The sequence below is a fragment of the Eulemur rufifrons genome, chromosome 29, assembly GCF_041146395.1.
Source record: "Eulemur rufifrons isolate Redbay chromosome 29, OSU_ERuf_1, whole genome shotgun sequence".
NCBI classification, from domain to species: domain Eukaryota; kingdom Metazoa; phylum Chordata; class Mammalia; order Primates; family Lemuridae; genus Eulemur; species Eulemur rufifrons.
The window spans coordinates 26961594-26988242 of NC_091011.1; the positions used below are offsets into that span (position 1 = coordinate 26961594).

The 26649-nt window shown below is 41.5% G+C and overlaps 1 protein-coding gene across 1 annotated transcript in view; it reads right to left on the bottom strand.

The window, feature by feature from the left end:
- Positions 1-2547: 2547 nt before the first annotated feature.
- The window catches only part of NFE2L3 (NFE2 like bZIP transcription factor 3), a 28872-nt gene continuing 4770 nt past the window's right edge, over positions 2548-26649 (bottom strand). Inside the window, exons 2-4 of the mRNA XM_069462036.1 lie at positions 11324-11503; positions 6664-6747; positions 2548-4575 (exon numbers count right to left, since the gene is read on the bottom strand). Coding sequence (XP_069318137.1) covers positions 3301-4575; positions 6664-6747; positions 11324-11503 — 1539 coding nt within the window. The 3' untranslated portion in view covers positions 2548-3300. The remainder of the gene's footprint in view (positions 4576-6663; positions 6748-11323; positions 11504-26649) is intronic.

Here is a 26649-nt window from a genome sequence, read left to right on the forward strand (position 1 = left end):
TGAGTTGGTTACTAATAATCGGTAGTTGAAAAGTGTGGGTTTCTTTTGTAGAAGATAGAGACCATGATTAATCTCAGGACTCCTAAAGTATATTCTCAGCTTAATTTTATCCAACCTCAGTCTTTTAAGGTTTGGAAGTGATGTCTCCACGTGGTTGATACACCCCATGCAATTTTAACACAACTTAGTGCTGCAACTAACAATGATTAGCTGTAATTTTTTGTGGGCATGGGGTTAACAAGTCATACCAGGTAATTGGATTGCCAGAGAGCAAACTTTGAAGATGAGTAGGAATGGGGAAAAACTGATCCAGCTACTTAGGATATATTTAACAAAGGTATTATGCTCTTGCATACAACCCACATGCTAACATTTTGTGTTCTGAAGGCCAGTGCTGAAACTGAAGGCACATTTCAGAGGAACCTGAAGTATCCGTATGACCTTATACATAGTGCTTGGGGCATACATAGTTGACCTTTAATCTGGTCTCACCTGTGAAGATGTTCAACTTGGCCGTCTGCTGACTGCTACCAGAAGGAAATTTGAGGGTTTTGATAAAGGCAATGTCCACATGGTGGGTGGTTTTACCATTTCACTTTAACTTCCTTGTTCAATTGTAATTTTGTGGCAGTGCAATCACTTAGGGACACCCACTAAATTCAGGAGGGGAAAAGGTGCATATTAGAGAAGGCTACTAACATACAAGGATAGACACTGCAGATTTTTACCTGTCTTTGCAGTTCTTGTTTTGTGTGTAAGCCCCACATCACATGATTTGAAAGTGCTTGGGGCACAACACTGTTGTGGGCTGTTGGCTATTACCACTGTTGAACAGGTACTGGCTAGCAATAAAAAAAGTCAACCCTTAGCTTTCAGATTAATTTTTCGGTGTACACTAAAGTCTTAACGTGAGGTTTCTCTGCTGTTAGAATTGCATTGTTGATCAGCTTCAGTTTACATGTCCTGTATGTTTGGAGGTGACCTATTCTGGTTAGCAAACTACTCTATGGCAAGTTAGATCGTGTGGACCTGGCCATTGAAAGCATGATTTCTTGACTTTTGGTCACAGTGCATCAGTAGCAGTCCCTTGGTGTATTGGGCAGAAATCCACAGATGCTCAAGTTCCTTGTATCAAATGGTGTATTTGCACATAACCTATGCAGTCCTCCTATGCACTTTAAATCACCTCTAGGTTGATACCTAATCCAAGGGGTAAGCTAGGTAAATAGTTACGCTGTGTTCAGAGAATAATGATAAGCAAAAAGAAGTGTTCATCACTGGCACAACCATCTTTTTATCCCCCAAAAAAAAAAAAATATATATATATATTTTCGATCTGCAGTTAGTTGAATCCAGGGATACAGAGGAACAAATAATAGTAAATACCTTAGACTTAAAATTTTATAGTTTGAATTTCAATCATCATGAACATACTCCCAGTTTTCTCCACTGTATTTTTTTTTTCCTTGATATTTTTAGAGGTTTGAAAAGAATACTGAGTCTGGCAAGCAGGCACTCATGTGAATAGACTTATACCAGTTTTGAAACTTAAAAGTAAATTGGTACTGTAGGATTTTACATTGTAGACATAAAACAATTTTTGTTTTAATGTGCCCTGAAGTAATGTAAATAACCAAAGTTTTTAAGACATTTGGAAGAAAGCCTGCCAACAGTCCAAGTGATCACTGAACAAAGCAGTGGTTGTGGAAGGGCAATGTTTCCATCTAGAAGTATTTGCTGGCAAAACCTAGGGCTTGGAAGAGATGCCTATGCCCAACTTAAAAAGGAAAAAGAACTTTTTACTATAGAAGTCCAGACTATAAATATTGTGTACATATCTGTGAACCAAAGTAATACTTTTTATGACTTCTGATACTCTGCATTGTAAGTCAGCAATTTCTACGGCAGAAATAACATCTGAGAACCTTAATTCTGAAAATTTGGAAATTAAGCATCAGACTATCGTTGCATGTTAAAATCTTGATGTTCCCCAAACTTGACAATCTGGGTGAGGTCATTGCTATCTTCAGAAAATTCACAATCTCCTGTTTACTGTTCAAGTAAACTTCTGAAATGGTTTTCATTTCACATACCATTATTTCTAGGATTAACCACTAGTGGTTTACTTTCAAATCGTTTTTTTGCCCTTCTTAGCCAACATTTAAATGCCTTTCAGATGCTTCCACTATTTCTAGTTCTTTGGTTGTAAAATCTGTATGTTCATCTATTGACTTCCTCTTACTGTTGGTTTTTTTTTTTTTTTGTAAAGCTTGTAATGTTTTGGTGACTTTGGTGAGATCTCAGTATCCTAGGATGTGAGGCCATCCCTATTGGGCTGGCCAAGGACCCCATGGGTTTAATAATATACACAACAAGGAATTGTTTCTATGCAGGCAGCTCCATTCTATCTCTGGTTACAGGGGACAGAGGCCTGTGCTCTAAATTCCCAGTGACTGTAGGTCTTTGCCCTCAGGCCTAATGCACTCTAGTATTTTAAAGTTTTTGTTTTTGGCACTTTGGCTCAGAGCTTGGCCATTTTTAGTTTTGATTTCATGTAATCTGTGTGTGAAGTCTGGGGGTGGGGGGAGTTTGCCATACCAGTTTGGCATAGTTTGTTGACATCAATCTGGCTTGAATCTGATCAATTTGTGTAAATTAAAACATTTTCACTATGCTGCCCTATTTGCAAGATGTTCACTCATATTCTTGAATGATTTTGGAGGGAAAATATCTAAGGTAAATTTGCTTGGAATTTCTGTATAAAAGGGGAAAAAATTTAATCCATTCAAATATAAAATTTATTTCCACAGAAAGAAAAATTTATAAGTTAAATACTCATAAAAATTAAAATAGCTTTTGAAAAGCCCACTGCAGTGCTAACAAGGTGGAAATAAGGCTACTTTACATTTTAAGTAATAAAAAACAAATACATCTTAAAACAATTAGATCCTCCCCTGTGCTCTTTTTGAAGAGACCATCTTATTTAAACAAAAAAAAGTTGCCAGTGACTGGTAAGACATACCAGGTTTTCATATTACTCTATTCTTTAAACATAACTATTTATGAATCTTTTATACAATGCAGTACGAGGATTTCGTGAAAAGTTGTGGCTTCCTATGAATTCCCCATAAGTTACCATCTTGAAGTTCAAAATATCTGTCTATATAAACTTCAAAATGTGGCCTTACTGAGTGCTTCAGGTAGCAGTACTTAAAAGATGTAACACTTGACGCAATTTCAATGGTTTGTGATCCAGATAAGTTTCTGAACATTACTATATCCACATAATGGAGTCCATCTTCAGTTTCTTCTCTCACTTTTTCTCTTTCCCTTTTGGGTTTCCTTTTTGTGGCCTGAGGTCACCAGTTCTTTGGGTACGATCAAAACACTTCCATCATGACTGCACTGAAGAGCATACTGATTTGGATTGACTGGCCTACCTTGGTCATCTCTTAACCTACTAAAAACATCATGATAAAGGTCATGCAGTTTCTGTTTCATTAAGTTAATAGCTTTGTTACATTGGGCTCGTTCTCTCTTAAGGATTTCCTTCTTTGCTTGCAAGTTACATACATCATCTTCTAGATTCAAAATTATGTCTAATTTGCGTTTACGACAGTTCTGAGCGGCTACTTTATTTTTCCCTCTTCGTCGGATATCACGGATGAGCGAGACTTGTAGGTCTGTCAGATAGTACCTACTTAACATGCTGTTGAAAGAATCCACAGGCATACGGACAATTTCATCTACAGAAAAAGGGATATGCAGCGCTTTAGCACGTCGTTCATCACGGCTCAAGTTTCTATCTGTGTCATCAAGGTACCTACTCCTTATTTTCTGTGACTTCCCAGGCCATGAAAAGGATTCAGAAGTGGATTCTGGTGCACTTGGCTGTAAGTGGTAAGTGTGGTTATGAAATACGTGTTGAAATGTAAGATCCCCATGGAAACCAGAATCACTCCTATGATCCATGTGACAAAGCTTACTGGGTTCTGCATAGTAGCCTCCTACAGCCCCTTCTAAGTCATGATGAGAAACAGATTCAAGGTCACTGCTATAACCTATAGCACCTTCTTCATCATACACAGAATGAGAAGAATTAGACTTGGTGACAGAGATGCTGTTGTGACTTGAATTTAAAGAAAGGCCAGAATCAGAATCTGGTTCTTCAAAAAGTTGGGAAACTTCCATTGGATTAAAATCTTCTTCTGTGGCCAATGACATTAAGTTTATCTCATCAAATATATTTACATCAAGGTCATATAGTAGGTCTTGGCTTGTTAGATTCCTCGTCTGATTGTCAACAGGTGGGAGAAATCCTGTCAAATTAGTTCCACTAAGGGTTTGCTCAGCGTTGATGGTATGAGAAGTTAACTGCAGAAATGGTTCTTGTGCCTGTGAAGTCCTTGTTACTGGATCTCTTCTAAATGTACTGTTGGGACACACCAACATGGCCTCATGAAGATTCACATCGTGACTTATAGCCTGGCTAAAATTTACATTATAATGTGCTGAAGAATTCATGACATCATTGATACTGCCTAGAAGAGGAGAAATACCTCCCAATGAGATGCCCTGAAAAAGGAAGGGATAAAAGCACTTTAGATATGCATATCTCATAACCTAATACAACTTTCCTCACTTTTGTCAATTCCTCTACACAAAACAGGGACACGCTGTTGGCTATAAATGACTGCTTAAAATACAAGCAACATAATACATGATGTGAGTCCAAATCAGAATATACTATACTTAGGGAAAAGAATCATTTCTTTGAATAACCTAGAAATTTAGAAAGCTTGCCTAGGTTAGTATAAAACTTGATCTCATTTTTATAATCTTGTTGTAATTTAATACTTTATAACAAGATGCAAGTCTCATCCTAGCTGTTGGGTCAGAGATAAGCTATAGTGAAATAGTTTGTGGAGGGGAGGGATTGTTCAAAAAACTCCATAAACACAGTAAACTGTAAGACATAAATGCTACCAGAAAAAGCTATGCCTTAGTTTGTCAAATGTTTACCATTTTGCTTAAATATGAATAGTCTAAATTTTTTTATTGATACATAACTGTACATATTTATGGGGTACGTGTGATATTTTGATACAGGCATATGATGTGTAATGATGGAATGAGGGTATTTAAGATATCCATCACCTCAAAGACTTATCATTTCACTTATCATTTCATTGTGTTGGGAACATTTCAAATCTTCTGGCTATTTTGAAATACATAAACTATGGTTAAGTATACTCTCTTGTGCTATTTTTTTTTTTTTTTTTTTGAGACAGAGTCTCGCTTTGTTGCCCGGGCTAGAGTGAGTGCCGTGGCGTCAGCTTAGCTCACAGCAACCTCAGACTCCTGGGCTTAAGCGATCCTACCGCCTCAGCCTCCCGAGTAGCTGGGACTACAGGCATGCGCCACCATGCCCGGCTAATTTTTTCTATATATATTTTAGTTGTCCATATAATTTCTTTCTATTTTTTTTAGTAGAGACGGGGTCTCGCTCTTGCTCAGGCTGGTCTCGAACTCCTGACCTTGAGCGATCCACCCGCCTCGGCCTCCCAGAGTGCTAGGATTACAGGCGTGAGCCACCGCGCCCGGCCTCTCTTGTGCTGTTGAACGCTAGAACTCATGAATATGTATCTAACTTACTGCATGTAACATAATGACCTCCAGTTCCATTCATGTTGCTGGATTTTTTTTGTTGTTGTTTTTTAGAGACAAGGTCTTACTCTTGCTCAGGCTGGTCTCAAACTCCTGAGCTCAAGCAATCCTCCTGCCTCAGCCTCCCAAAGTGCTAGGATTACAGGCATGAGCTACCATGCCCAGCCCACGTTGCTGCAAATGACAGGATTTCATTCTTTTTTATGGCTGAATAGTATTCCATCGTGTATGTATACCACATTTTCTATATCATTCATTTGGTGATGAACACTTAGGTTAATTCCATATCTTGTCTATTGTGAATAGTGCTACAATAAACATGGGGGTGCAGGTAGCTCTTTGATATACTGATTTTCTTTCCTTTAGATTAAAAAACCCAGTAGTGGTGGTAGGATTGCTGGATCATATGGTAGTTCTATTTTTTTTTTTTTGGACAGGGTTTCTCTCTGTTGCTCAGGCTTGAGTGTAGTGGCATCATCATACCTCACTGTAACCTCAAACTTCTGGGCTTAAGCGATCCTCCTGCCTCAGCCTGCTGAGTAGGTGGGACTACAGGCAAATGCTACCACACCCAGCTAATTTTTCTATATTTTGTAGAGACAGGGTCTTGCTCTTGCTAAGGCCGCTCTCAAACTCCTGGCCCCAAGCAATCCTCCTACCCTGGCCTCCCAAATTGCTAGAATTATCGGCCTGAGCCACTGCACCTGACCCTATTTTGAGAAACCTCCATACTATATTCCATGAATGGTCTAAATTTAATTATACCTTTGGGATTATTATTTGGAAGGAGGAATGGAATATATATTTGGTTAATTCTCCAAAGTTGAAGTGTTTCTATAAAAAGTAAACAAGTCTGTGTGCTTACGTAATACACATGTGATACATGTTAATAAGTATTACTTTACAGTATTATCCAAGTAAAAAGGTTATATTTATTCACAAAGAGGTCAGTGCAGATATGTTCCTGCAAAGATAAAAAGTCAAGTCTCCAATTACCTCCAGTGAATTTTCAGGCTGTGATGAAAGCAACTGGAATAAGTCTTCCAGAGAGAAAGATGTATCTGTCCCATTTAGATGTCTCTGTAGAATAACATAAAAGGTGCATCATACTTCACATAAATTAAAAGAATGAAGTGGTTGCCTGGGGCTTAGGCTTAATTTTTAAAGGATACCCGGGTCTTAACTCCTTGCTGGATTTTTTATCCCTATATATAGTTCCTTACAATTGGAAGTTTTACATCCTAGTAACATACTATAGAAATCATCCCTAGAAGTATAGTCTTGAAAGTTTTACATTCTATTCTGCTTCTTTTAGTGTCTTTATATTTTAACATGCACACTTGTTTTTCCCCCTAAAAGGCAAGGTCTTACTCTGTTGCCCAGGCTGGCTTGCAGTGGATAGCTCATTGCAGCCTCAAACTGGGCTCAAGCAGTCCTCCCACTTCAGTCTCCCGAGTAGCTAGGACTACAGGTGCTTGCCATCATGCCTGGCTAAGTTTTTAATTTTTTGTAGAGATAGGTCTGGCTATGTTGTCCAGGCTGGTCTTAAATTCCTGGCCTCAAGCAATCCTCCTGCCAGGGTCTCCCAAAGCTGGAGAGTTACAGGTGTGAGCTGCCATGCCTGGTCGACATGCACACTTAAAGTCAAAAGTTAATCAGTTAGACCATGTGGAGAAAAGAAGGAAAAAAAGTTAATCAGTATATCTCTTCCTGCCCTGTCTGTCTTCCATATATAATTTTTGGCTAGTATTTTTGCTTTCACCTTATCTGGCCCTCCACAGCCAGCCCTTCCAAATTGGTTACAAAATTATATAATTTTTACAGTCAATATTTATTTTATATTTACCCAAATGTTTTACCAACTTACTCATCATTACATCTCACTCCCGCATTCATAGTTTAGCTTCTCTATTGTTGAAAGAACTCCTTTGAGAGTAGTTTTTAGAGTGGATCTGAGTAGTAAACTCCCTTTGTTTTTGTTACCTAGACTTACTATTTTGCCTTCATGCTTAAATGATAGGTTAACTGGTAAAAATATCAGGTTTAATGTTTTCTCTCAGTACTTTGTCTTATAGAATTTATTACTATTAGTAAGTTTGTTCTTAGTGTTATTTATAGTGAATCTTTTCTTAGGTAATTTAAAAGATTTTTTTTTTAGTTTTTGACATTCTGCTATTTCACTTTGCTATGTCTGGAACTTAATTTGTTTTTATTTACTCTGCTTGGGACTCTGTGTGCTCCTTTAATCTGAGGACTAATTTAATTCTTGAAATATTTTGTTATAAACTCATTTTAAATATTGCTTTTCTTCCAAATTTTCTAGTCTCCTTCTGGGTCTCTGAGATTTCCTCATTCTATCATTGTCTCAGTTTTTATTTCATATTTTGCATCCTTCTCGGGTACATCCTGAGTAACTTCCTTCACTGTGTCTTCCAATTTACCCTTTTCTTTAGTCACATCTGATCTGCTGTTCACCTCTTCTACTCTTTTTAACTAAAATGACTACACTTTTCAAATCCAGAATTTCATCTGGGCTCTTTTCTACATCCACTTTCCCTTTTCTCATGATAGTCTGTTCTTGCCTTGTAGATTTTGTTCCTTTACCTTGAACAATTTAAACACCTTGATTTTAGAGTCTTTTCCAGAGAATTTGTGAATATTGATCTTTTTTGCATATACTGGCTATTTATTTGTTGTTTTTAAAAGATGAGTTTTGTTGGGAGTTGTTTCTGTAGGAGTCCCAGACGCCAAGGGTTACCAACTGTAAGACAGTCTGGCACTTTTCTCTATAAGGACCAGTGTTTATATCATTTTCTAGAACTTACTTTCTTGGCTCAGGATTCCTGTTGGTGATGGTAATGTGGATTCAGACCCTCTATCTAGCTTTGGGGTTGATTTCTAATGGACGGATAGAATTATCTCAGTCCCCATTTCCTAAATATTCTTCCAGAGTTGTCACCTGAAAGAATGGAAATGCCAGTGATTCACTGGCCAATAACTCATTTTTTAAAAAAATTTCAACTGTAAAAGCACCTACTAAGTAATATCTTGATGAAAGAGCGGACGATGACTATATTGTCAGAGCTACTGTGAGAAACGTGTGGCCTGCAGTACACAAAGATGTGATGTGAATGCTGACTAAACACACGGGACAGCTGGAACACGGAGGTGCATGGGAGAAGCCGGGCCTGGTTAAGAGCTGAGGCACAGACGCTGCTTTGTGTGACTGATGTGTTTCCAAAAAGTTTTATCCAAACTGATGTTTGTCTTACATCACATCTAGTTTAAATTCTCTCCAAGGAAGCTTCCTACTTCACCTATCTCCTCATTAATATTTAATGAGTGCGTCTTACGTGTCTAGCAGTGAATTAGTTACTACAGGTCATTTAAAGAAGTAGAGAAATCAGTTCCTGCTTTTCTGGGAAGCCCAGTGAGGGAGCAAAGACAAAGACATACCCAGGAGGAAAATGAACCAACAGCACAAGGCAGTAGACAACTAAGCATAAAGAAGTGGTAGAGACACTGTGGTAAAACATCTCCCTCAAAGCAGTTAACTGTGAGGCACTCAGGAAAGTGGGCTGCAATGCTGTCTCTTTCAAAATAAATACGGTTCTTTCACTATTTAAATATAAAAGCCCATCGGCATTGATTTGACAATAGGGTGTGGGGAGGAGAGGTGGTAAAGCCACACCAAGGGTACATGAATTATGAGGAAATACAAAGCCTAGGTAAGTGACAGGAGCTGGGGAGAATGCCAGCTGGAAAAAAGCACAACCAGCTACTTCTGCATTTGAAAGTGAAATGCTAGGCTGCGAAGGTTAGGAAAGGGTTGAAGCTGCAGAGGTTTGGGAGTGATAATGTGAGGGCTCCTTGGGGTGAGTTCTCGGCCTCTTCCTCTCACCTGAAGAACAGCAAGAAGGGCCTCAAGGAGACTACTTAGAACCTGGTGTGTGCTCCCTGAAGTGTGAGGACAGAGCTAAGCTTACCGTCCCATTCTCATCTGAGAAATATAGAGGGCAAGAAGAGGCCAGGCAAGGGCTGTGGTTAGGGAAGTGACTGAACTGATACAGGTGTGAAGGGCATGTTTCCAGGGCCAGATGCTAGACAGCCAGCAAGAGGTTGAGAGGGCCACCTGCCACCGAATGTTCAGGAAGGAGTCCTACAGGACCACCTGGAGCGGGGAGATGCATTTGCCCTTGTCAAGAGAAAGGCGAGTGAAGGACTCCCCAGCTGTGGGGGCAGCAGTCTGTAAAGAACCTACTAAATGAAAGTGCTCATCAGACAAAGAGTTTTATTTAGATGTAGTCCACAGTCAATGGAAACAATGTCACACTGGTGCCAGTCCAGTGGCACTTTTCCTGAATTCTTAGCATCCCACACTCCCAGAGAGAGCAGCCTAACCTGAGGATTGGGGAAATAGAGCAGGCCTTGAGGCTGCAGCAGACAAGATGGGAGGAGGGAGGAAGCTGAATTTTACTAGAAGAATTTTTGAGAATTACACTGGATTATTCGTATCAATTGCTGCACTGGGATGACCAGGGGAATTTTTATCTGAGTATCTAGAAGTCATGGAGCATGCCCTAGATTGCACCCAAAGGGTAGGGAACAACTAGTTCCCCTAAAACAGGTTAGAACAGGCTGGAGAGGGCAGGGGAGTGGTGGGTAGGCAAAGAGAACAAAGCTGTTTTCTGATTTCATGCCATAAAATCAAGTACTGTTTGATGTGATATTACATGGTCAAGGCTACCATGATGATGGGCTGTCTGAGAAGGGCCAGGATATGGCACTCTCTATTGCCCAAGGGTGTTCAAGGCACAGGGCCCGAACTCCACCTCCTGGGGAGGGGACACGCTGAAGCAGGCGGAAGTGCCATGTGGTTAAAGGTCTGTGGGAAGTGCAGGCCTGTCTCTGGAGCACCTGTTTGCCAGGCTGTGGGCAGGACCTCAGCAGCAGGGCTGAATGGAAACCAGAGTATGGCCCAAGTCAAAGGAGAGGGGGAAGCACAGGCTGTAGGAAGAATGCATCCCACCAGCCTGGCTCCTGGAGTTCATCTTTCTATACCTCTTCTCACAGATAGCGAGTGTGGTTAGACAATGAGAAGCCAAGGATGTGGTCCCACTAGGCCTGGCCCTTAGTCTAGGCCAGAGGTACAAAATGGGCTCCTGGGTGTCCAGTAGTTCAGCTTGGCCTGCTGGGAGCCTGAACAAAGATTCGAGCCCCAGCTTTAGCTGGAATCATGGGTGATCTGCCTGGAGAGTTGGTCCTCTGGCCTGCTCTCCTGGACCTGGCCAGCCTGGCTGCCTGTTCAGGTAGCTGGCTGAAGAAGAGTAGGTTCAGCATGGCCGCCATCTCTTTATCCCTTGCTCTGGCAAACAGAACTAGCAAAACCTGCTATCAAGTTCCTGGAAGGATGTGTGCGGATACCCACACAAAATCTTGAGTTTAACCAGAGAAAACACTTCTATGGGCTGATTTGCTTGTAAATCAAATTACTACTCCCACAATTTAAAGACACATATATTTTCATATATTTTCATATATGAGACTTGCTAAGAGTAGAGCACAATTACATGCTCATTCTCAACACAAGTTGTCAATGCCACAAAATCTACATTAAAACCAAAAGGGCAAGGCTGGACTATTTGGACTTGCTTACCTCATTTCTAGACTCAGTGGTCTTTTCTGCCTCCCAGTCAGGTTTATCTGCTATTTTGTTTTCATCTTCATTATTCTGCTGTAGTGATTTCTCCTTCTGGGCTGACACCCTTTCTTCATTTTCCTCCTGCTGAGAACTGTGATCCACAGCTTCACACTTCTCTCTTAGTACCTCACTCTCCTATAAAAGTACCCAAAAATGTGCTCAGTAGAAATCTGTATTTCCTGAAATAAGCAAACAGTCTTTAAAACTGCAATGTACTTACTGTTCAGTGATCATGAGGACCCGCAAGTCAAAAGCTAACACTGACATTTCATTATTTCAGTATCAAAGGAACATTACATTCTGAAACAAAGGTCTGTTTTATGTCCTGTCCTTCTTAAGTACTCACTCTGAGACAGGCTGTTCTAATCTGCAGAATTTAAATTATATGCATTTTTATAAAGCCCCTGAATTGAAAATACTTGCAAGTTAGATTAGATTTGGAAATCACTGTTGCCAGCAGGCAGTTTTTATTTAGTTCTCTGTTGAAAACAGATCAAACAGCTAAGTTGGAAGCAAACACTGATCAAATATACACAGAAGAATCTGGGAAGTATTATTACAAACTATTAATTGTGGTTCTCTCTGTAAGGTGGAATGGGTTGGGGATAAAGTAAGAAAGAGTTGACTTCACTTTATGGACTTCTGTAACTGTTGGAACATTTTACAATAAATACGTACTCCTTTTACAATTAGAAAAATGATAAATATATTTTTATTTTGACAAATAAATCTACTATTTCCACAGATCTATGCTTATTTACCCAGATGAGTCCTTCCACCTTTTAATTTACTTTATAACTAAGAAGGCTTAAGTAATTAAAAGGCTAGAGAATTCTTTTAAACATTCAAATATATGTTACCATTTAGCATGCACTGTACATACTAATACTTTCAATCATGATGTTAAAAGCTCTCTGTGTATAATTTTTTTTCCTCTAACATCAGGCTTCTCAAATTTTCAGAGGATCCATTTTTAATTTCTGACTTCCAGGAACATGACACACTGGACTAACTCAAGAACCGCAGCCCCATCCCACCAAACCACAGGAAAAAAAAAAAAAATGCAGGTGAAAGAAATGTAAATCCGCAGATGCCAGAAGCAAGGAGAGAAATCAAAGCAAGAAAAGGAAAGGAAGCGGATGTCCTGGTGGCCTGCTGGTTTTACTTGCTTCTCCATCTGTCCAACTGTACCTAACTATACGACACACTTCCTTTCCAACACTGGATGACTGTCTTGTTCCTAGCTCTACCTCTGCATTTGCATACTCCATCACAACCCTGCTCATGCACTCAAGATGTTGCTTCAGCTACTCTAACTCTTCCCTCTCTTCTGTGTAAACAGTTGTCTCCCGGCTGCTGGACAATTACCACCAGCCTACTAACATACACTAATACCTCCCATTTAAAAAAAAAAAAAACACCATCCCTTGGTCCCACACTACTCTTTAGATCCCATATCATTCTTCGGCTCCCCTTAAGAGCAAAATCCTCCAGAGTTATCTGGACTCAGGGCGTTCTCGTTTGAACCTACTCCAATAAGGACTTTGTCCCCACCACTCTACTCAAACAACTCATCAGGGTCTCCCAAATCCAGCAATTCTCCATTCTCACCTTATTTGACCCATCAGCAGAATCTGACTTAGTTACCACCTCCTCCTAGAAATAGCTTCTTCACCTGGCATCCAAGTACCTCTCTTTTTATTCTCCTGCTTCACCAGGCACTTCTGTTTTGCAGATTCCTTACCCCTCTGATCTTAAATGTAGCAATGCTCCAAGACTTAGTCCTCAGGCCCACCAAGCACTCTCCCACTTTGCAGTCCTTGTGTTTGCTGCTCTTTCCGCCTGTAGGGCTCTCTCTGCCCTCCACCTCCCGCCTTCAGGTCTCTCTTCAAATATTTACCATCTTACTTCTCTTTCTTGACCCCTCTCTATTAAAAAGTACCTCTCTCATTAATACCCATCTCCTTTATATTGCTTTTTTTCATAGCATTTAGCACCAGCTGATATTAATATATTACCTTATTTTTTTTTTTTTTTTTTGCTGTCTGCCCCACTAGAATGCTATTTTTATTTTTATTTTTATTTTTTAAGGCTGGTCAAGCGCAGCAGTGGGAATGGAGAAGGAACAGAGGAACCTGGAACTGGTTGTGATCAATTAGTTATAAACACCACTGCACTCGGACCAGCCAAAGAATGCTAGTTTCTTGAGGGCAGGGACTCTGTCTGCTTGGTTCCTGCTGTATACCCACTGCCTATCCCAGAGCTTGGCACGTAATAGACCCTTATTAGAAATCTGTTGAATAGCTGAACTCTTAGACATAATATCCTAAGACTTTGGTAGAGAGCCTACTGCTGATGATTGTTCTTTCCTGCAATTACAGTACTGATTCCTATCTAAACTGGGGGACAGGAAAAGGTGACTGACTGATCACCACTCTTTTTACCTCTCATTTTCTGCCAAGGCAAGGTTTCTTTTGCGAAACCTGAAGATAATAAAATTCAAAATTCTGGCTTCCTGAGGCAGCTAACAAATTTGTTCACAAATTTGCTGTTAGTGGACAGAAGAACTTCTAATCTGTAAATCACATGATCTATTTTAGAACCATGAAGCAAGGTCCCCTTAGTCAATCTGTAATGTGTGTTAATACAACAGACATAGACACACATATGAACATGCAAACACGAGCATATATTACTTATACTATTACATGAATGAACAATAACAGAGGGAAACAGGTGGGCACACAGGACTAGATCAAGCTCATAAGGAGATCAACCAAGTAAACTTTAGTCTGGGAAGGCTTTTTCTGTGGGAAAACTTTTAGAATGTAATGGATCGGCAACACAAGTAGGTAAGATGACCTGTCTATAAACTGGAGAGAAGAATTAAAGGTACAGAAATTCTATAAGACCAAAACTCACACCTATGAAGCCAAACATAGGTTAAAAATCCTATCATATAATAATGGATCATAACTCATTGAATAAAATGAGTTAAATAATCAGTAAATCTACTCAAACATATATGATCAAATAAATGAGGAAAAAAGGAAATCCCTTCCTTACAGTAGAATACAACTAATAAATACAGAAAGAGAATGATGGAGTTAGAAAATCATTAATGGATGCTTAAACTAGGGAATGAAAGTTTGATGAGAAACAAGATATTTAAATAGTCTCAAAGTATCACTCTGCAAATTACTTGTTAATTATAAAGAGAAAAATAACAATACTACAGGAGAAACATGGCAGACACCATCTTAACCAAATGGTCAAATCTATCACCAAAATATGGAGATAACCAATATCATCTGTTTCTTGATACGAAGGACACCATTTCTGTAATTTTCTCAACAAAAATTCATAATCTCAATCTAATCGTGAGGAAATACCAAATACAAAATTGGGTGGCATTTTTACAAAATAACTGATTGATACTTTTAAAAAATCTGAAGGTCAAGAAATACCAAGACTGTGGAACTTTTTCCAGATTAAAGGTGACCAAAGAGACTTGGCAACTAAATGCAACATATGTTGGATTAGATGCTGATCCAGGAGAAAAAGTAGCTATGAAGCACATTATTGGGGCAACATATTTTGAAAATCCATAGTAGATAACAGTCTTAGATTCATATTAAATTTCCCGATTTTGATAACTGGCTACAGAAAGGAAAATCTTTATTCTTAGGGAATATATACTAAAGTGTGTGGCTACTGGGGGATGCAATAGCTTCAACTCACTTAAATGTTTCAGAACAAAAAGAATTACATATGTACATGGAGAAACATAGTTGTTAATACAGATAAATGGGGCAAAATGTAAATAATAGGTAAATCTGGGTAAAGGATGTATGTACTATACTTGCAAATTTTTTAATGTTTGAAATTATATTTAACTAAAAAGTTAACCTAAAAATCTCTGCATACCAAAATCACTTTGGTCAAGGCAACAGCAAAGGATTGGCCCAGAACAATTCTTACATTAAATTTTCTGTTAAGTCATATTTTTCCCCCAAAGTATATAGACATATAAATTACTTTAATAATTATTTTCAACTCTTCCTTTCCAACATTTAAATTTCATATATCATTTTCTTGCCTAATTGCTTTGGTTATGCTTCTTGAATAATGTTAAATTATTATGGTGAAACGTGACATTCTTGCTCATAAAATTAATGGGAATGTTTTTAATGTTTCCCAAATAAGGATGACATGTGGACTTTTATTTGAGATAGAGTCAGTCACTTTTAAACTGAGTGCTAAATACTACACTAAAAGCTGGGGATACAATAGTGAAAAAGTACATTCAGACCCTTCAGGTCTTTCATTCTAAAGGGAAAGGGCACCACAAACACAAGTGAACTAAAAAATGATTGCAAGTTACGGTCAGTGAAAGAGAAAGAGCTAGCTATGTGAGAGACCATAGTCTAGGAAAAGGTGGTGGTAACAAATACAGAGAGAAGTGGAGGATGTCATGACATATTTCAGACAAAGAGTAATCAGGGCTTGTTGACAAGCAAGAAATGGGGGAATAAAAGAAATGGAAGAATTAAGAATGATTCCTAGATTTCTGACTTGAATAACTTGATGGATAGCTGTAGGGAGAATGGTTTAAAAGGGAAATAAAGAGTTCTTCTATTTTGGATATGTTAAATTTGAGATGTGAAAAGTCAAGTAGAAGTATCAATTATACCGGTGAGATGAGAATCTGGAATTTCAAGTAAAGATCTGAACCAGAGGTGTAGACTGGAAACATTATACACACACACACACATATAAATATAAAATCACAGGAACTGATGAGATTTCCAGCAAAAGAGTACAGAGCAAGAAGGGGGCTTAGCAATGAGCCCTGAGGAACTGCAACATGAAGATGTCAGGCAGAGAAGCCAGCAAAGCAGACTGAAAACAGGCGGTGGGTGCGGTCTGGGGGAAACCAGGGGACAATAGTGTCTTGGAATTAAGAAGGGAGTGGTTGGCTGTGTTGAAATGCTGCTTGGAGGTTACACAAAGTAAGGATGGAAAAGTATCCATTGGATTTGGCAATAAGAAAGCTGTTGGTGGTCTTCAAAAAATCAACTTAGGGTAGAAGCCAAATGATACTTTGTTGAAGAGTAAATGGGAGTTGGTAAATCAGAATCTGTGTAAAGACAATTCTCCCAAGAATTGTCACGAAAGTGAGAGGAAGAAAGGAGCAGTGGTTTTTTTTGTTTTGTTCTGTCTTGAAGATGAAAAATAATAGGGCATATTTGTAAGGAAATAATTGAGGACAAAATAACTGCAAAGCATAATCCTTCAGAAAGCAAAAAAGGCAAACTCCAAAGTACAAGTGGCAGGACCGATTTTGAAAGAAGGAAGAAATAAAGCCCTTATTTCAAGATAAGGAGAAGGTGGATACAATAATATATTTGAGGATTTGGTAGTAGAAAGATCCATCTATTCTTATTTTTGAAGAGTATCTTTAAAAAGTAGGAATAGATATTGAACACCAAGTTGGTTTTAAAATGCCACAAATTATGTGATGCTCTTTTCTTCAAGAGGTAGAGGTAATTCCTCTCTTCTTGAGTGGAGGCTGGACTTAGTGAATTGCTTCTAAGAGAATCTGGTGAAACTGATAGCACAGCACTGTGGCTTCCTCCTTCCTCTCTGGTCACTTGTTCTGGTGAAGGCCAGCTCTCATGCTGTAAGGACATTCAGGCAGCCCTGTGGAGAGGGCATGTGGCCAGAAGCTGAGGCCTCCTGCCAAGACCCATATGACTGACCCATCTCAGAAGTGAATCCTCTAGCCCCAATCAAGCCTTCAAATGACCACAACCCAACCAACATCTTGATTACAACCTCATGAGACCAGGAATGAGAACCACCCAGCTAAGGTGCTCCAGAACTTCTCACCCACAGATACTGTGGGATAATAAATGTTTGCATGGAGCCAGTAAGTTTTGGGACAATTTGTTATGCAGCAATGGATAACTAAAAAAAAAAAAAGTGCTCTTGGCATCTATATTCTTCGTATACCTTGCTATATTTAATATTTTGCATGGATATATGAATATTCCTAAAAGTGATTTGTGGTTTTATTTGATGCTTTCTCTTTTCTCCCTCTCTTTTTTTTTTTTAGATCTTGGTATCATTGTCATGTTGGTTTTGGTTGGAAAGCTTTCACATAATAATTCCTTATTCTTATAAAGTTTGAAAGCATTCCCCTTGAATTCTGTCTGGATCAGTTGTCTGGGTTTTTTTTTTGAAGAAACTATTCTGACAACTTTTTCAACTTCATGGGATCATGAAACCAACAGCCCTCCAAAAACTTCCAACTTATATCACCATATTTGGGCATACCTATTTCCTCACACCCCACCTACCCTGGGTTTGTTTCTTTCTTAATATTTGCTAATTAAAAGGCTTGAAAGGCAGCTCATCAGCAGCCACCATCTCACAGATGTCAATGTATGTCTGAAGCCAGTGGTGAGAGTGACACAGTCGGCGCGGAGCTCCGCACGGAGGGGGAGACCCTTACTGTGAGTGGGTGCCTGAGTGCTCTTAAAGATGAGGAGCTGAAGGAGCCCAGGGGAGGAAAGGGTGGCCAGAGCAGGCGCTCCTCCTCCTCCTCTTCGCCAGGCAGAGAGAGGCAGGCAGAGGCAAGAGAGGCAGATGGCGAGCCTGGGCTCAGTCACTTCAGGGCTGAAAACCTGGTTTCCTGGGAGGGCTCTTTCCAGCTCTGACACGCCAGGGTCTATGAGTAAGTGGCCAAATAATTTATCACCAAACCAGTAGACTTTTTAGAGGGTAAGAGGATGATATGAATAAGAAAGCTGGGCAACAAGCACAAACCAGGACTGTTCTGTTTGGTCACCCTATTGCTGAGGCCACCGTGGCGAGAGGGCACTGCATAATGCTCCAGAATCTCGATGGCAGATGGACACGTGCTGCCTGACTTCCACAGACCCAGGGAAGAGAAATACCGCACCTCGCACAGCCTTGTGTATTTAATAAGTATCTTCTTAGACAGTCCTTCACGTATTCATTCCACTCTCCTTTATGGAGAGCCTGTTATGAAGCTACCAGGAACACATGTTATAGGAAGGGCCCCAGGTTAGCATGATGCATGTGGACATGTGCAGCCTGGACCCCCTTCAAAGGACTTGTGGCAATTCCTGGGGACGTGTGGGCAGCCAGCCTCACCTGAGGTCACACCCTTCCCAGGGCGCCCACATTGCGTGACTGGCCCGGTGAGGGTAGAGCAGCCAGGCCATCTTGGCCCAAGGTGGGACCATCCTGACGCACCACATCAGCCCCAGAGCGCCTGGCTTTGTTAGCCTGTGTCACGACTCTACTTCCTCCATCCGATCCTGTTCTTGTCCTCCCTTCCAGTTGTTGATGCCAAGGGCTCTTCCTAATAAACCCCCTGCACACTAAACACAGTCTCAGAGTCCGCTTCCCAAGAACTCAACTTCTGGCAACAATTATTCTATCTTGAGGGGAGAGAGGAGAGACCAGTCTCAAGGCAGGGAGGGGTGGAGGATTCACTATTATAATATTTATATTTACAAAGTGAAAAAGGCCTATGGCATCTGAAATATAATTGGCACAGTCTGCAAAAGCCCCAAATAGCCAGTGGCTAGAAGAGTTCCGGTTCAAAACAGCCCAGTAAAGCCCTATCCTACCCCAACAACTGTGTGACCTTGAGCCAGATGCCTAATCTCTTTGACCTTCAGTTTCCCCATCTGTGAAATGAGAGGATAATATTTAATATTATCTAATTCATATTTTAAGGAATTAGTTGGAAAAAAAGCCCCTTCATACATTTCAACATACTATATACACATAATTACTACTTTCTACTGCTTTTTGATTCTGAAGACTAACAAATAATGATTAACTGCTAACAACTCAATTTGAATGTCGAGAGAAAGCGATCCTAGCCAGCCCTGGTAGCCAGTAATTACTATCTCTGCTCTCTTTTTTTGCTGTTTTTCTCAACTCAGTGACATGGAGCTGAGATACAGAGTACGTGTTTTACAAGTACATTGTACATACTGGAGGCGTATGGCTCATCCTCTTAATTTAAGGAACAGGTAAGTTAAACCCATCATTAAGCCACTTTTTATTTGCGTGCAGATGATTTTTACCCTTGTGGAGCTGGGATCCAATTAAAAAAAATAAGTTTCCAGGCTTGCCACAGGAAGCATCATAAACTTGTGAGCTGGGGCCCTTAATCACAACTAAACACCCAGTGACCTGCACAGAAATGGCACCTGCTGGAAACTGGCCCATCCATCCTCTGCAAGGATCCAGAACCCTCTCAGTTTGGGTCCATCAGCCAAAACTGGGTTATCCTGTCTCTAAATCTTACGGCTTCTAGGTTTTCTCTTACGGCACTTCTCCTATTCTATATAAAATAACATGTACTTGGGTCTTTTCTTTCCCAATGGGCTGTTATCTTAGGATTCCTGCCCTCTCGCTATTCACCTTTGCCACCCACGCAAGAGGCAGAGTAGAGTCTTGCATGAAGGTTTGCTGAATCAGTAAAAGTAGTGGGAAGGGGAAAAGGAGCAAAGCTGGGCTTTTCCCTTTTCCTTGCAAAGTCTCGGAAGTCCCTGTCAAGTGGCCACATGTACTGCTTATACTGTATTGGGACCTGAATAATGAGATGGAAGAATTTGCCCCTGAAAACATCCTTTGTGAACAGTCTCAGCTGGCACTGATGGGCCTTTCACTTATTCATCTGGAGGAGGAGGGACTGGGACCAGCTTTGACCTCAGGGTTGGATGTGAACCTTCAAAGACAAAGAACAGTGTGGTGCCTACAGGAAGGATGACATCAGAGGGAGAGTGGTGAGGAATTCTGTGGCCTGTCTCTAGGCTGGAGGCAAGCTGGAGTCATCAGGGCTAGAGAAACAAGGAGCCAGAGAAAGAGGGACTGTATCCTGTTTGGCCTGGGTGGTTTTTGATAGAAGTTCATAATTATTCCAGCTCACATTTATTTGGCACTCGCTGTGGGCCAGCCACCACATACATTATCTCACTTTAAGTTGCTCAGCATCCTTGTATAAGGTAGGTACTGCTATTATCTCCTCTTACAGAGGAGGAACCCGAGGCAAAGAGAGGTCAAGCAACTTGCCTTAAGTCACACAGCTAGTAGGTGACAGAACCAGGATTTGGCTCCAAGCATTTGTATTACTTAGCCACTGTACTGGTCCTTGTTTGCCTTTCCAGACCCATGTGTGGCCCCCAGAAGATGACCCCTGCAAACTCCAGTACTGGCTGGCACCCAACTGGGATCACCAGTGGGAGGCTGGAGCCCACACGGAGTGGACCAAGGACAAGTCAAGGCATTTCACCCCAAGCCCCATGATGAAAGCCCCTCCTCCAGGGCCCCAAGACTCCTCCCACCCCTTCCCACTCGTGGTCTCTGGGCACCTCAGTGTCCCTGCCTGCCCCTGTCCACATGGCTGTAAGAAGCCATTCTTTTAAATCTCTTCATCTGAGCCAGGCAGGGTGAATTCCTGCTACCGCCACCCCCCACACTGGCTCTACATTGTATCACACAGATTACAACAGCAGGGGTGGCAGGAGCTGATGCATACAAATCAAATGAAGCCCCTGTCCGCTTGAATATTACTTTATCATGCAAAAACAGCAGGATAAAATGTAAGGTATAGATCTTGTTTGGATCTTGATTCAAAATCAACCATAAAAAACTATTCATGAGATAACTGGGGGAAATTTGAACACTCACTGAACATGTGACATTAAAGAATTCTTGTTAATCTCTTTTAGGTGTGCTAATGGTATTGTGGTTATGTTTAGAAGAGTCCTTATGATTTGAGGATATACAGTGAAATATTTACAGAAGGTCTTCTGAGTCAATGAAGGTGTGGGGAGAATAAGAAAGGAACAATACTGGGCTTCTCTCTCCCCCTTGCTAAGTCCCTGCAAAGAGCTGGCACAAGAATCACAAGAAATGAGGAAATGATGTCTGGGACTTGTTTCAAAATAGCTGGGGTGGGGGGACAGGCATCACAGATGAAACATGACTGGCCATGAGCTGGTAACTGCCGAAGCCACCTGACAGGGATGGGGTTCATTATCCTATTCTCCATTCTCTCCACCTGTAATGTGTGCTCGGCATTTTCCGTGACAAAATGTGATACAGGCTAAACTCACTTCTGAAGGCCCCTGGAGGAGGCAGGGAGACAGCTAAAAAAATTCGTAGACATCCTCCAGGTGGCTGGAGCTAAGATAAAAGAGGCCCATACTCAATGTGACTCCCCACCAGGAGAGGTCAGGCGTAAAAAGAACCAGTGTTTCCAAACAGAAGCCACACCACCTATGACAACAGGACATAAGCTCCAACCCACAGACTCTGGTTTCAAATGGAGCTGCTTCTTGTGCAAGTAACCCCTGGACAGCCTGAGGGTGGGGGGGGGAGGGGGCAGAACGGGGATAGCAGTACAGATTCATTTATGATTCTTTCATTTAATGCTAGATGACCCCACAGGCAGGATAGGCCAACTAGTCCTCAAAAGACATGATTTTTTGGCATTTTCCTTATTACGAAAAATTTCACATGTATTACAAACAGAAAACTGGAGAATATAGTGTACTCTCCATGTACCTATCACCCAGTTTCGACAACGACCGACATTCTTATAGCAATACCTCCACCCCTCCCCACTAATTTATTCTTTCACAGGTTTTTTTGTTTGTTTTTGAGACAGAGTCTTGCTTTGTTGCCCGGGCTAGAGTGCCGTGGCATCAGCCTAGCTTACAGCAACCTCAAACTCCTGGGCTCAAGAGATCCTATTGCCTCAGCCTCCTGAGTAGCTGGGACTACAGGCATGTGCCACCATGCCCGGCTAATTTTTTCTATATTTTTTTTAGTTTTCCAGCTAATTTCTTTCTATTTTTCTTTTAGTAGAGACGGGGTCTTGCTCTTGCTCAGGCTGGTCTGGAACTCCTGAGCTCAAACAATTCTCCCACCTCGGCCTCCCAGAGTGCTAGGATTACAGGCGTGAGCCACCGTGCTGGCCTCTTTCACAGGTTTTAGGTAAGACACACACACAGAAGTGCAGAAACCTTAGCTGTACAATTTGATAAATGGAGGCACCCACGTAACTCAATCCCCAACCATGATATGGAACATTTCAGAAAGTTCTTTCCTGTTCTGGTATTTTTACCTCAGCTTTGCCAGTTCTAGAACTTAAGCATGAATTTTAAACTGCATTTATGTATAAACTAGTTCAGCATTCATTATTTTTTTTTTTTTTTTGCAAGCTGGTTCCCCATCCCTCGACCTACCTACCGTCCCCATCCAGAGAGATGTTCTTTAGCATATGTGAGGAAATAATAAAGGGAGCTAGAGAAATCCGGGCTTCCACTTTAAAACACCTGGTAAACCAGCACTAGCCCTGGCCAGGCTACCCAAGCATGTGACTTTGATCCAATCCTTTAGCTATTCTGGGTCTTAAATTTATGGCAGGGCTTTCAGCCAGGCCCTTCCTCCATTCCGGTGTTGCTGGACACCTAGGAGCCAGTGCAGGGGGTGTTAGTCTGGGGAGGAGGAGTGCTAAGGCACTCCTCAAGGAGATCCTCAAGCTGGGGCAGCCATAAGAACCACCTGGGGGTCTGGAAAACTCCACAGGTATTGATTCTGGAAGTCTAGGGTGGCCCAGCAATCTACATTTTAACAAGCACCCCAGGGGACTCTGATACAGTCACTGGACTAGCCTGGGAGAAACTCTAAAGGAAGGAAAAAGGAAATAAAGAAAAAAGGGCTAAAAGGGTCTTCCTGCAGTTGAGTTTCAGTTTGCCTTTGGGGTTCTGCCTCCCTCACATAACAGCCCTTCCAAAATTTAAAGTTAGTGATTATGTTCCTTCCTTAGTCTGATGTCTCAGCATGGAACAGCCCCAGTTCGTTCAACCATTTCCAGTGTTGTTAACTAAAATAAAATCTTAAGGCTCCCCTCTTTGGCAGAGGGAACCCCCCCAAAAACCCTTAAAGCTGAGTCGCCAGCCATGAAAAGAAGGGAGGTCAGACACACCTGGTTATGCCCTGTCTCTTTTGGAGTTATTCTTTGTAACAATAAGATACAAAATCATTAACAAGCCTAAGGCCATCTAAAGATAAAGGTCATCAGTTTACTTAACAGATAACTTGAGTCTGGGTATGTGTCCAGTGGCTTAGTCTATGTTTAGCAGAGACTTCCTTATCTCAAAACATTCCAAGCCTTTAGACAAAGCTTCATTTCTTTAACCAATTGCAAATCAAAGAATCTTTAAAACCCACCTATAACCTGTAATCCCCTGCTTCCAGATATCCTGCCTTTTCAGGCCAAGCCAATGTAGGCCTTCTATGTATTGATTTATGATTGTATGTGTAATTCCTGTCTCCCTGAAATGTATAAAACTGAACTGTCAACCACGCAGAGACCACTTGCTCAAGGCTTCTTGGGAGTGGCTCTCTGGGCCATGGTAACACATACTCAGCTCCAAATAAAACTCTTTAAATTATTCTACAGAGTTTGGGTTCTTTTCTGTTGACAGTATGCTCTCCCCCCTTGGGGAGGGAAGGGTTCCTTTCATGTTGAAGTGAATCTCAATCTTTGGTAATTTCCTCTAGAACACAGGGGTGTCCTGGAGGTTGGACCTGGAGCTCAGGAGCAAAAGCAAATCATCTCTTGAACATTTATTAATACACCAGGAACTATACCAGCCCTTTAACATACAGTGTCATTGAATCCTCACAAGAACTTGCCAAGACAGACGTTAATTTTTTCCTTTTGCCAATTGGGAAGCCAAGGTTCACAGAAGTTGCCCAGGAAGAGGAGTTGGATGGTGTGAGTTTCATATGTCAAAGAGCTAGGCTATATAGTATGCAGTTATTCAGTTAAATGTGAGCCTAGGTGTTGCTCTGAAGGTATTCTGTAGATGTGGTTAGCATCTGTAGTCAACCAGCTGTCTTTAAGTAAAGGAGATTATCTTCAATAATCTGGGTGGGCCTCGCCCACTCAGTGGAAGAGCTTTAAGAGCAAAACTGAGGACTCCCTGAGAAAGAAGAAACTTTGCCTCAAGCCTGCAGCATCCCAGCTCCTGCTGAGTTTCCAGGGTTTCTAGGTGCCCCACAGAGTTTAGACTTGCCAACTTCCAAAATCACGTCAGCCACTTCCTTGAAATAAATCTGTATATGTGTATTTATTTATTCATAGTCTAATCATTCTGTTTTTCTGGAGAACCCTGACTGATAGAGATGGGAACCTCTTTCTTCAACTTCGAAATGTGTCTTGCGTCTGTGTCTCGTCCATACTCTGCCAACTGTCACCTGCATCTCGACCAGAAACCACCCAGACAGCAAGCTTCAGCTGTGCCCAAATGTATTTGAATATTTATGTAGATCCTTAACAACTAGATATTGAGAACAGACTCTTCCTACCACAAGGCTGCCATGAATGGGAGAGGCTTCTGGTTTTACATTTGAAGTTTTGTAGTGGGCGGGAGGTGCGGTTTACTCAGTGCTTAAGAACAGTGACCTGTTCTATTCTGGGCAAGGTCACTAACTTACTATATAACTTCAGGCAATCCCAAGTTTCACCGCCTGATTTATTACAATGCCAACCTGAAAGTCTGCTTTCCACTGCCCCCATCCACTCAAATAGCTGGCATCAAACAGTCAGATGGCCCCTCAGGATTTCAGATGTGACCTACTTTCTAGTTCGGCCTCTGGCCTTGAAGGACCCAAGACATATGCACGCTCACGGTATCCTTGGAAGTTCTGCAAAGCCAATGTAGGGTGAGGAATAAGTCCTCAGCAAACAGACACGGGCTGAACTGACCTCTGCTCCTGATCCTGTCCCTGGGTGCTACTGCAAGTTAAATCTAAGACCCAGTTTCCACACTCAAGACCATGCAGTTCAAAGTAGAGGACGCCAAGTCCTATAGAAGAAATGTCACAAAGTGCAACAGGGCTCAAAGGAAAGAAGAGGAAATGTTTTGGAGATGAGGTGATAGTTGAGCTGAGTCTGAGAAACAGTACCAGACTTGGGAAGAATGAGATGAAAGCATTCCAGGCAAAGGTAACAGAGGAAGAGGCAGGAAAGCACAGGGTTGTTTGGGAAAAAGGGAGGGAGAAAGTTTTTAGCTGGAAAGTAGGCTGCAGGCAGAGGATCAGTAGGCTGTGAGCTCAGCAGAGGCTGCCGGAGGGCTGGGTCACACTGGCCACATGGGGGACCTTGAATGACAAAATACTGAATTGGCAGGTAATGGGGAGCTAGTGGAGGTTCCCCACACAAAAGTGGAGAGACGAACTAGGGTGAGCTTTGGAAACCTGCACGTGGCAACAGAATGGATGGGAGTAACATGGGGAGGGAGCATTACAGAGCCCCACCTGAATTAACGGTAGCTAACTTTGTTGAGGGCTTGCCATGTACCAAACCTGCTCAACTTAACTTGCATTATTCTTATTTAATTCTCACAGCTCCCCAAGGCACTCTTACCATCCCATTTCACAGATAAGGGAACTAAGGCCCAGTGAGGTTAAGAAGTGGGCCCCAGATCGCACAACCAGACAGTGGTGGAGCTGGGATCCACCCCAGCTACTGGGTTTGACTCCAGTGCTGGCACATGTGACCACCAGACCAGCCTGCCTCCAAGTCGGGGCCTGGGCTCTGCATGCTGATGTCCCACTGTTTGAGTGATACAAGAGACATTGCAAAGATGATTTCTCTGTAACCTACCAATTAAGGGGAAGGATTGACTGAAAAAAGATGGTTTGAGCAAAGATCCTCCAGGGTTGCACATCAAGCCAACAAAATCCCAGACTTCCTCATGAGCATATACCAAGTCCTGCTGCAAATGATCCTACACATAGACCAGGTGCTTCCAGAAACAGCTGACTTAGCTTTTAATGGTTGGCGCCTATTTGCTAAGCAAGCTGAACACCTCAAGACTTGACAGAAGGGAGATAATGACTATTATGGATTCAACTGTGTTCCCCCAAATTCATGTTGAAATCCTAACCCCCAGTACCTTAGAATGAGATCTTATTTGGAAACTGGGTCATTGCAGATGTAAGTAGGTAAGATAGTAGGGTGGACCCTTATCCAGTATGACTGATGCCCTCATAAAATGGGAAATTTGCATACAGACATGCACACAGAGAACACCATGTGAAGATGAAGGCAGAGATCAAGTGACGCAGAAGAAACCAAGGGATGCCAAAGACTGCAGCAAACCACCGAAAGGTAGGAGAGAGTTGTGGAACAGATTCTCCCTAACAGCCCTCAG